The sequence below is a fragment of the Pteropus vampyrus genome, unplaced genomic scaffold, assembly GCF_000151845.1.
Source record: "Pteropus vampyrus isolate Shadow unplaced genomic scaffold, Pvam_2.0 Scaffold419, whole genome shotgun sequence".
In the NCBI taxonomy this organism is placed as follows: Eukaryota; Metazoa; Chordata; class Mammalia; order Chiroptera; family Pteropodidae; genus Pteropus; species Pteropus vampyrus.
Window position 1 is genome coordinate 1,134,162 of NW_011889200.1, and position 11,270 is coordinate 1,145,431.

The following is an 11,270-nucleotide window of genomic DNA, read 5'->3' on the forward strand; positions in this document are numbered from 1 at the left end:
TCTACTCTCCTCTGCAGCTTCTGTTCTCTTTTGGAGTCCTGCAGCCCAGGAGATGGCACAGGAGATTTTAGTAACCAGAGGACAGGACTGGTTATCCCCTGAGCAAACATAGGTGTGTACAGCATAAGTAGTCTAGAGTTGGAAGCTACTTTTAACATCATATTCTCCAAGCCAGTGTACAAATAATTTCTACTGCATCGGTAGAGATGCTCACCCAGCCTCTGGTAGAGATGCTCACCCAGCTTCTGTCTGTATGCACTGTTTCCTCGAAAGGCTCTCAATCCAGCACTGTTTGCCCTGATGAGGAGAACAGTCTTTTTCTTGCTGCCTTTTGGCACTTATGTTTCTGATCTTCATTTTGTCTGCTGAAAAGACACATTTCCTAACGTGAATGTGGACACTGCTAGCTCTGGCAATCTTTTTTTTTTTTTTTCTTTTGTTATAGACGAAGGATCTGGCAGCTAAAGCAATCATTCAAAGTTCCATCCTTATCATTTTTTACTTTGTTCCTTTTGGCCTTGGTTTAGTGCATCAGCTTTGAAAATATCATCCCAGGGTTGATGCTGGGGTAAATGAGTAACTAAGAGTGCTCTGCTTTTGCAATACAGGGCACATAAAGATGGAAAGATTTTGCTTTCTGAGAGATGCAAGTGGCTTCTTGGGCATGTGCTGTAAGTACTTTTTTTTCTCTTTGGAAACTAGGAACATTTCTATCAGCAAGTCAGGATCCCAAATAACCATGGGCTCCAAATTCCTAGCTCCAGAGGCCAAAGTCTAAGTGTGGTCATCTGATAATTGACCTTCTACCACCCCCTGTGACTTTTACAGAAAGAGAACCGTGGTGACAATGTGAAGCTTGAATAGAGCAGTAGAATAAGAAGAGTTGAAGTTGGGGAGATTGAAGTCAGTATAACCTGCTAGGAGCTGGTGAAGTAGTTCAGGCCATGAACTGAGGCGGTAGCAGTAGAAAAGAAGAAAAAGGAATTATGATTGTCATTTAAGAGGTAGCACTCATAGGGAATCATTATTCATTAGATGTGGAGAATGAGAATGAAGGAAGTCCCTAGGATGACTCCCAGGTTTCTGGCATGAGAGTCTCAATGGACAGTGATATAGAATTATGATAAGGAGTAGGTTTGAAGGCTAGGGAGATGATGTGTTTTCCTTTGGAAAATTCGAGATTTCAGTATTGGAACATTCTAGTTGATATATCCAATAGTCAGGTGGACAAATGGAGTAGAGTATGTAGTTTTGTGCAGTGGCAGTTGTATTCCTGGGAGTGAATGAGATCACTCAGGAAGAGAATGGAGGGTTGCAGAAGGATTCTTGTTTTGACTCCATGGATCTCTTCCTTCTGACCATTCATGTCCATGGTCATTGGATTCCATAGCTGACTGCCTCACTCCACTGCCTTATACTCTTCCAGGTTCAGAGAATCTTACTCATATTTTCTGGCTTCTGCTCTAGTAATTAAAAATGAACATGGATGAGTATAAAACTAATTGTGTTAACATGTCTTGCAACTTAGACATGACTCTAGGTAATACTGATGGTGAGAGAGATCTGAAATTCAATAAGTTATATTTTTATCTTCCTATTGTTTGAAAATACTCCCCTAGCTTCCATGTGTTGCATAAATGCATTAATTTCAGCTTGTGGCCTTGTACATGGCTCTATAAACCACCAATCTCCCATTCCAACTAAACATTTCCTGTGAAAATCATTCTCCTTTTGTCTTTTATCCAAAGAAAAGTACAGATATTATCTCATTTTTTATAGATTTTATTTTAAGAAAAATTCCCAATTTACAAAAAAAAATCCAAAATTCTAATCTACAAAAAATAAGGTAAGCAGAAGGAGTGCTAGTTTATCTAAGGATTCCTTTCCAAAAGGCTGCCTCTGATTCAAAAATAAGAAATTTAATTTTCATAAATTTGATTTACTCACAGAATTTTCATGTGTTGCTATTATAGCTGAATGACAGTCCATGCCATTATTTCTATGGCCCTAGCAAACCACCTCTCCTACTCCCTGCTCCTATTAAATGTTTCATCTTCATTAGTTTTTCAGGAGAGAGGGGCCACCACAAGGCCTCTGATGAGCACTTCATTAAATATTTTCTATTGTTTTACTAATCATAATGGATGACTATTAGGTATTTCTGACTCAGAGTTTTCACCCAGTAAGATCCCGCAATGCTTCTCTCACCTCATCTCTTATAGATAACCTTCCTTCCAAAATGCTACTGTTCCTCTACGTGGTTCTCTTGGTACTTGGGCTTCATTGTGCACCACCCAACAGCTCTGAAGGCAAAGTAACCACCTGCCACTCCCCCCAACAAAATGCCACCCTCTATAAGATGTCATCCATCAATGCTGACTTTGCATTCAACCTGTACCGGAGGTTCACTGTGGAAACCCCAGATCGAAACATTTTCTTTTCCCCTGTGAGCATTTCTGCAGCTTTGGCCATGCTCTCCACTGGGGCTTGCTCCAACACCCAAACTCAAATCATGGAAAGCTTGGGGTTCAACCTCACAGACACCCCTACAGCAGAGATCCAACAGGGCTTCCAGCACCTGATTTGTTCACTGAATTTTCCAAAGAAGGAGCTGGAATTACAGATGGGAAATGCCCTCTTCATTGGAAAGCAGCTGAAACCACTGCCCGAGTTCTTGGATGATGTCAAAAGCCTCTATGAGACTGAAGTATTTTCTACCAACTTCTCCAATGTTTCTGCAGCTCAGCAGGAAATCAACAGTCATGTGGAGAAGCAAACAAAAGGGAAAGTTGTGGACCTCATCCAAGACCTCAAACCAAACACCGTCATGGTCTTGGTGAACTATATTCATTTTAAAGGTAAGGCTCTACAATGTTTATTTCTAGTTCAGTGTTCTGATCATTTGGTGGGACACTGTGGGGAGGTCATAGTCTCTTCTCACTGGCATCAATAGGTGCCCTTCATACCACAGTGACTTGCTCCACTGGACATAACTGTGTGTAATTTTCTATCTTCCAGAGGGATACATATTTATGTGGATGAACCCAGGAATTTTCTAGGGAGAGAGTAGTGACAATGGTATAATCATCCTGCTCACACCTAGCCATAAAATCATGGTTTCCGAAAGATTTTGTGAGGCGGGATGCTTGGCAGGTGAACAGATTTGGGTTTAAACCCCACTGTGGCTCTCACTTTCTATGCATTCTTGGGTATTCTTGGGCATAAATACTTCTAAATACTCTGCACCCACTGTGTACCAAGCACCATGCTACGTGTGTGGTTTACACATCTTGTCTCATCTGATCCTCACACATGCCCAGTTTCACAGAGATAATAAGTTTCAGAGCTGGTATTCCCACCCAGGTATGTCTGATTTTAAAGCTGGTGCTTGTAACAACAAGAATCATGTGACTCTTTTCTGAAGGTGCTGGGCCCAAATGATTTCTCCTGGTTCTACAGCACATGTCAGCCATGTTTGGTGGAGGAATGAACAATTCTTGGCCACAAACCACACACTTGTAGATGGATAAAACGGCAGAACAGATCTGTTGTCTCATTTCACCCTGTGTGTTGGATGTGCTTATACCTTTTTACGGAAGAGGAAACTGTGGCTCTGATGGGTTTAGTGTAAGTATAGTGGTTTTGAACACTGAGGGAACATTTGTTGAACCTGGAGTTCAACATTCCTGGGTGTGACTTTTGGCTCTGCCAGCAGCTAGCTGGAAGACCATGTAAAGATACTTTCTCTCCTTGAGCCTCAGTTACTCACTATAAAACTGGTTGACAGTAGGTATCTATCTCTGTGGTGATCTTAATTACTAGATGAGATGACTGATAGAAAAGCTCACACTGGTTTAAAACAAACAACTCTTTTCTTTCTGTATTTCAAGCCCAATGGGCAAATCCTTTTGATCCATCTAAGACAGAAGAGGGTTCCAGCTTTTTAGTGGACAAGACCACAACAGTGCACGTTCCCATGATGCACCAGATGGAACAATACTATCACCTGGTGGATACAGACCTGAACTGCACAGTGCTGCAAATGGACTATAGCAAGAACGCTCTGGCACTCTTTGTCCTTCCTAAGGAGGGCAGGATGGACTGGGTAGAAGGGGCCATGTCATCTAAAACATTGAAGAAGTGGAACCGCTTACTGAAGAAGGGGTAAACATTTTAGGTGATGTGAGAAGTGGAGGGTGGGCATAGTGGTACAAGTAAAATTGAGTTTAGCAGAAACTCAGAGGCAGGACAATCAACCTGAACTACTTAACAGCTGTGTGAGGACCACTAAAATATGCCGAGAATATACACTGTGCCAGTCCCTTTGCTGGGCACTTTACATATTCCGCTTTATCAAAGCACGTCAAGAAAACGGGAAAATAAATTTTATCATAGGCATTTTTCAAATGAGGAAGTCAGGGCTGGAAAGATAAAATGAACTCTCCAAAGTCAAGTAAATTGATTGCTTCTCAGAGGCCAAGTAAAGCTTAGGGGATGGGTAGGATTTTTATGCTGAAGCGGATTGGTAGCCCTACTGGGGTGGGAGTCCTAGATAGAAAATCATGAAATTCTCCAGGTGTTTTTGCTATCCATTGAAATCATGCTACTGGCTCCCCAACCTTGGCCAACATTCCAGGGATGTTTCTTCTTGATCATGAAAGAGTTACATCTCTCTCCTTCCAGTGCTGCAGTTCAACATAGACTGAACCAGAGCACATTTTTTCCAGGATAACTTCTGTAGTTTTGGTGCCATGTGTTGACCTACATAGCAGTGGTTGTCAATATCTAGGGGAGTATCATAGTGCAATATAATACCATGGCGACAGAGAGGGGAAGAAAATCATGTTTGGTGTTCTTATAGTCGTGTGTTCCCTACCCTTACCCCCATAGGTGGATTGACGTGTTTGTTCCAAAATTTTCAATTTCTGCCACATATGACCTTGGAGACATCCTTCTGAAGATGGGTATCCAAGATGTCTTTGCTGACAATGCCAAATTTCCTGAAGTCACAGAGGACAACAGTCTTAAACTTTCTAAGGTAAGTTGGTAGATTAGAGATGCTGAATGAATAAGACGGAAGGACCATTGAGAGTCAGTTAATTCATCTCTCATTTTATTGATTAGGATTCTGAAGCATAGGGATGCAGAATCGCTTTTCCTAAGGCAGATTCACTCTATAGTCATTCTCATTATACCCGAACAAGTCACCGTAACAGTTACTTCCATCCCTGACCTTCATGTTCTAAAATAATTCTGATAAAGAAATTAATCATCAGAATTGACTCTGATGAGATACAGTTCTGGAGGAGGTGGCAGTGGCAGAGGAAAGCTTAAGAAGTGACTTATAGAGCCAGAAAGTCATGGGGAATGATATGGTTCTCTGACAGCTAACTATAAAATAATCAGGTATTAGTTAACTACACTTAGCCAAGTAGCTTTCATTTGAAGCACCATCAACACAGTACAGTAAAGGAGTAGTCCTGTTTTTCCTTTTTCATTTCTTGCTTCCAAACTGTTCCCAAGACTTTTCCTGTTCCTTGAGGGGATCAGCAGTGTTTGTTCTCCCTCCACAGGCTGCCCACAAGGCTGTGCTACACATTGGTGAAAAGGGAACTGAAGCTGTAGCTGTCCCTGAAGTCAGATTTCCGGATCAGGCTGAGATAACTCTCCTTCGCCCTATCATCCAATTAGATAAATCTTTCTTGTTGTTGATTTTGGAGAAAAACACCAGGAGCATTCTTTTTCTAGGGAAAGTTGTGGACCCAACTAAAGTGTAGTTGGGAAAGAGGCTGTTAGCTAATTGCATGTACTTATTGCAATGGGTAATAAATAGTATAGGCTGATATGAACAATTTGGGCTTGGACGTGCCTTCCTTTGGTCAAGGGTGGAGATTGGACCCTAAAGGAACTACACTGGGTGTGAAAGAAGCCACTCCTGTGACCAAATATTCAGATAGTCAATAAGTGACTCATTATCTGAAGCACAAAAAAGGCATTCCTCTTTATCAGCAATCTCCCTAGCTAGTTAGCTCCAACAAATTTTACTGGGCTGGCAAATGCCCCCTATTCTGCCCTCTGGAGAATAATTGAAATGCAAGTCAGTTACTTATATCACAGTATTCTAATAATAAGATCAATGAATATCAAACAATGCAAACGTAGTGGATTGTATGTGAACTTCTCAACCTCCTTCCCTTCTTCCCATCAGAATGGGTCTTTGTGCACTTGCCAGAACTGCCATTGGTAAACTGTAAAAAAGGTGCTTCCATGATAGGACTGAGTCATAGACTCAGAGCTATTGCTAGGGATGAGGCTTTTGTGACCTAACAAGCATGGGACAAAAGAGTAAGAGAGACAAAGGTGAACTTTTCTGTACAAGCCCACCTCTCCCTCAAAAAAAAGTTTTCTTATTGTTAATTTATAATCTAGGAGTGAGAAAAGAAAGTAATTCATTCATATTATATCTCATAGCCTTTCTTCTTCTATATCCTAATTAGATTCCTTTCCAAATGTTGCACCCCTGTTTCACATCACTAAAGTACAAACCTGTCCTTTTGTCTCTACTTTTACTGAAGTTTGATATCCCTCTATCCATAGATCTTTCCACAACTTCCCCTTCCCTATATATGCCATCCCAACCACCAAACTAGATTTCATCTTAGACGATTTGTATTTAAAGCCTCAGTGTTAGAACTCAGTACACATAAACAGTACAGTGAGTATTAATGATGTGGTGTTTGAAATTCTACCCCTAAGGTGAAACTCTTTAGCGACAGGGAAATAATGCATAAGTGCTTTTGCAGATACTGTGGTTCCAGATTGGCAGAAATATGCATGTTTAGAAAAGTATATAGCCCACACTCATTCCAGTGTTTTCTTATTAGATCCATTTTGCATGGAGGTTTGCTTATTCCTGGTATAGTTCACATTTGGTTTTATATATAAGAAATTAGAAACCCCAAAATGGAAAGTGACTTGTAGTACAGAAAATTCTTTGCTAACATAAAGTTTGGTTTCACTGGAGTTACGTTACAGTCTTGGCTCTGCCGCTTATACTGTTTTATGATCTTGGACATAAAGGTACTAAACCCTGCACATCTTCTTTTCTTCATCTGTAAAATGGGGACATTGATAATATCTATGTCATCAGGATTTCGTGAACATTCCATGCTGCAAAATATGTAATGTGCTCATCACAGAGCCAGATATCTGATAAAAAGTTTTGTAAATATTAGTTGTTATTTCTTTCGGTCAACTTCAGAGAGTGGGATGGTGTCAGAACAAAGGTTGAAGTGTAGGTGTCCTTGTTTGCACATTTATGTTCTCTAAGTCAGGCCCTACTTCCGAAGGCCAAATTAAATGCCATACAAGCTCTTTACTAAATCTCCCCAAATAAATTGGATCAGAGGTTGTTCTGGGAGGAATATCAGTATCTCCAGTGGCAAGTCAGGAATTACCAAGACACTGTCCTTCAAATAATTCATGTATGTCATTAGAGACTAAACCTCATTCAAATCATTCATTCCTGTGGCCAAATCATGAAAGACTATCACTAATGCATCTTATAAATTTCAGCTCATTTTAGCAAACTAGGAACAAAAACAACTTCCTTAACCTCATAAGGGATACCCATAAAATAACTATAGGAAAAATGTCACATAATGGTGAAAGATTTTTAGCAGAATTTCTACTAGATTAGGAGTCTAATTAGGATCAACACAAAAATTCTCTATATTAGTGCTTCTATTTAACATTATACTGTAGGTCTTAGTCAATGCAGCAAAACAAAAAAAATAAATAAATATTATCAAGGATGAAGTGGAAGAGAAGAAACAAATCTGTATACACAGGAAAAAAAAGAAATTTTATGAACATACTTTTAGAATGCAAGGCAGAAAACTTATTGGGGGACAAAGTATAAGATAGTAGTGTTATTCATTATATAGAATTCACCAACTTTATTTACTTTTTTCTATTGTGATAGAATTATAGCCACATGGCTTCCATGATATACTACATCTCCTAGCCCCCCTTGCAGTTAGGTGTAGCTATAAAACTAAGTTCTCATCACTGGAATATGAGTGTAAGTGATGTGTGACACTTACTGACCAGGATATTGCAACAGTTGGGTACCTCCTTCACTCTCTTTTCATCTCCTTTGAACCGGAGTATATACTTACTTATGAACCAGTTTGACCACCAAGCAGATGAAGGGTTCTTGGAAGTCTGGTGTAACATATGTGTCTCTTTCAGAATATTTTAAATACCAAAATTTTTTTTTAGGATTACAAAATGCATCAGTAATATTGAAGTATAATTATAAAAATAATACAACTAAAATTATTGATATAGTAATATATGTGCTTCCACAACAACATTAGTTAATAAGATCTTATAACAAGAATAACAAATATATTACTTCCATAGTAATAAGAAATATAAATGATATTTCAAGATATATGCAACAATGATCATGTGAATTGTGAATGTAACAAAATCACAGATACAGCTGCCACTACTGTGGTTTGTGGCCCACATTCATAAATGAAAAAAAAATGCTAAATTTTGTTTGGTGTTTGGTAAAATTAAAGATGAAAATTTTCATAAACAAATTTATAGGTCCTCTGAATTTTATCCTTAGACTTACTTGAAGGTTCTATGGATGCCAGGTTAAAAAAAAAAACTCTGCCTTGGCAGAAAACAAGATGAGAAGACCTTGATATCTAAATACCTACATGGAGGAGAACTACCCACTGACCTAAAATGCTTATCCCAGTTCAAGAGGTTAGAAGTCTATCATCAAAGTGCTGGTAAATTCCTTTTCTGGTGAGATCTCTTCCTGGTTGTAGCCTCCGAGCTGTGTCTTCACATGATCTTTCCTCCAATTTGTGGGTGTGGAGAGAAAGGGCGGGGCGGAAGGGAGAGAGAGAGAGGGGACTCCCAGGTATCTTTTCTTTTAAGAACACTAACCTCCATGTCCAAATAGTCCACTCCTTATGCTGCTGAAATGTACTTCTTTATATAAATCCAGGAAGCAAATCCTCCAGGGTCCTCCACTATCCATTCTAGATTCCCCTTCATTTCAGCTTGTCTCAGTAGCTCACCTGGTGACATGACTGAGATCTTCATCCCTGATAAGTCTTGAGCCACTGGTTACCATGCTTTCCTCTGGCCAAGCTTATTGCACATGTTGATTTCACATCAAAGTTGGTCAAAGGAGTACCAAGAGGCACCCATGTGGACTGCTTGGATGCCAAGAATATTCACCTAGTCCCTATTATGTAATGATATCTCTTCCTCCTCCTGATGATGATAAAAATCAATTGTCCCTGTCTAGATGGTATAATAAAGAGTCCAACTCCATTTTTTGATGTTTGATTGCTGACATCTTTTAAATCTCACCTCTCCCTCTTCCCCTTTGTGCCCCACATCTGGGCAAGTTATAAGAGAGCCATGATATTCCCTCCTTTGAGCCAATGAGGGAAACTAATTTTTAGCAGGGGTCCATCTTATGTCTGTAGGATAGCCACCACAGATGGTAATTCCTCTTTTTGCCTGCAATTACCTTGACAAAAGTATTCTGAAGTATCCAGGCAACATCCATAACTTATACTTCAATGGGACTCTTCCTGAGTTTCATGGCAAAAGTGTTTTCCCTTTGGGGATCATGACTTGCAACCCTACAGGGCCCAGATTTGTGAAGACAGAAAGAAGAAATTCTGCCTCTGGATGCCCTTTGGACATGATACTACAACATCAATCCTTTCTTGTATCTCCACCCTGCCAGTCTGCCCTGCAGATTTTGGACTCACCAGATTCCACAATCATGTGAGCCAATTTCCTAAAATAAATAAGTAAATAAGTAATTAAATAAGTAAATAAATAAATAAATAAGTAAATAAATAAATCTCATATATAATATATATCTATGTGTATATATATGTGTATATATGTGTGTACAAATAATATTAATATATACATGTATGTATATTACATGTAACATAAATATATGTGTGTGTATGTGTACCTATAGTGTGTGTGTGTGTGTGTGTGTGTGTGTGTATAATAGGTTCTGTTTTCTCTGAAGAGTCCTGATGAATACAATAAATTTGGATATAGTTCCTGAAGTAGCTTATAGAAGTTAAAAGCATATTGCTTTATTCTCTTTTAACTTCATTGAACTTTGTTCTTGACCACTCTATTCCTTTAATAGCATAGAAATTTATCTGGTCACTTCAAGGCAAGTTCAGTCACTTACAAACTTTTCCTTTTTTTGGAGGCGAGGTGAACATATATATATAACTTCAAGGCTTTCTCTCATCTTTCTTATCATTCCCAACCCCCACAATGGTTTTGCTAACATAGAAGGAGTGAGCTCAGTCATGGATTTCCCTGATAGAAGTTTCTTGTCCAAGGTGTTTAGCATCTGTTTACAGTGGCTTCTGCTGATATTTCCTTTCTACACTGGCTTCTATCTATCCCTACTTGCATTGGTTGAGTTGGTTCTCATCTTGCCATAACCTTCATTTTATAGGGACTCATTAATGCATTGTCTTGATGCCAATCTCAAGTTCTCTTTTGATGCCTTGGTCCTCATTCAACCTTTTGGGTACTCTCCCCTACCCAGGGACATGAGTACTGACAGCTGCTCTTTTCACATCACATAAGGTCTCTGTGAGTTTGTCTTCATACGCATACATTTCAACATGTCTCAGTCATTATTAGTTTTCTGAAATAGAGTCATGTTAGATGTGTGGCTTATTCATGCAGCTTTTCGATTTCTATGATGACTACTGGGAATTGAAGCAAAACTTATGGAGTTTATTTTTTTTTTAATTCTCCACTTGGGGCTCAGTTAAACAGGTAGAGGAAGCAGGGTAACAGCAGGGCATGGGTTCCTTTCTCAAAGGCTAGTGTATCTGCTAACTTCTGCTGCCAAAAGAGGGTGGTACAAAATAGCAATTTGTGCACACACTCTAGTACCTCTTGGAATATGGGAAAATATTCTTTCCTGGAGAACAAAGCTTAGGAAAGATTCTGATGTACCTTACTGGAAGCCATGCTTGAGACTCATGGCTGAAAGAAGAGAGTTCTTAGACAAGGATGAAGACTTTTCAAGGACAATAGGCCTGACCTGAGGAGGCATGCATTATGTGTCTTGGTCAATACTAATGTGTACATGTCCCATAAGGACAGTGAGCTATCAGAGCAGCCACTATGAAGACATTTACATGAAGAGCCCAAGGTTTTCTGGGAAGGTAGGGTGAAAG

At 39.4% G+C, this 11,270-nt stretch overlaps 1 protein-coding gene across 1 annotated transcript; it reads left to right on the forward strand.

The window, feature by feature from the left end:
• Window positions 1-2,239: 2,239 nt before the first annotated feature.
• On the forward strand, window positions 2,240-5,777 carry SERPINA7 (serpin family A member 7). Its single transcript, XM_011380984.1, has 4 exons — window positions 2,240-2,858; window positions 3,891-4,164; window positions 4,891-5,038; window positions 5,574-5,777. Exons 1-4 carry the CDS (start codon window positions 2,240-2,242, stop codon window positions 5,775-5,777), a joined length of 1,245 nt encoding a protein of 414 aa, XP_011379286.1.
• Window positions 5,778-11,270: the final 5,493 nt, after the last annotated feature.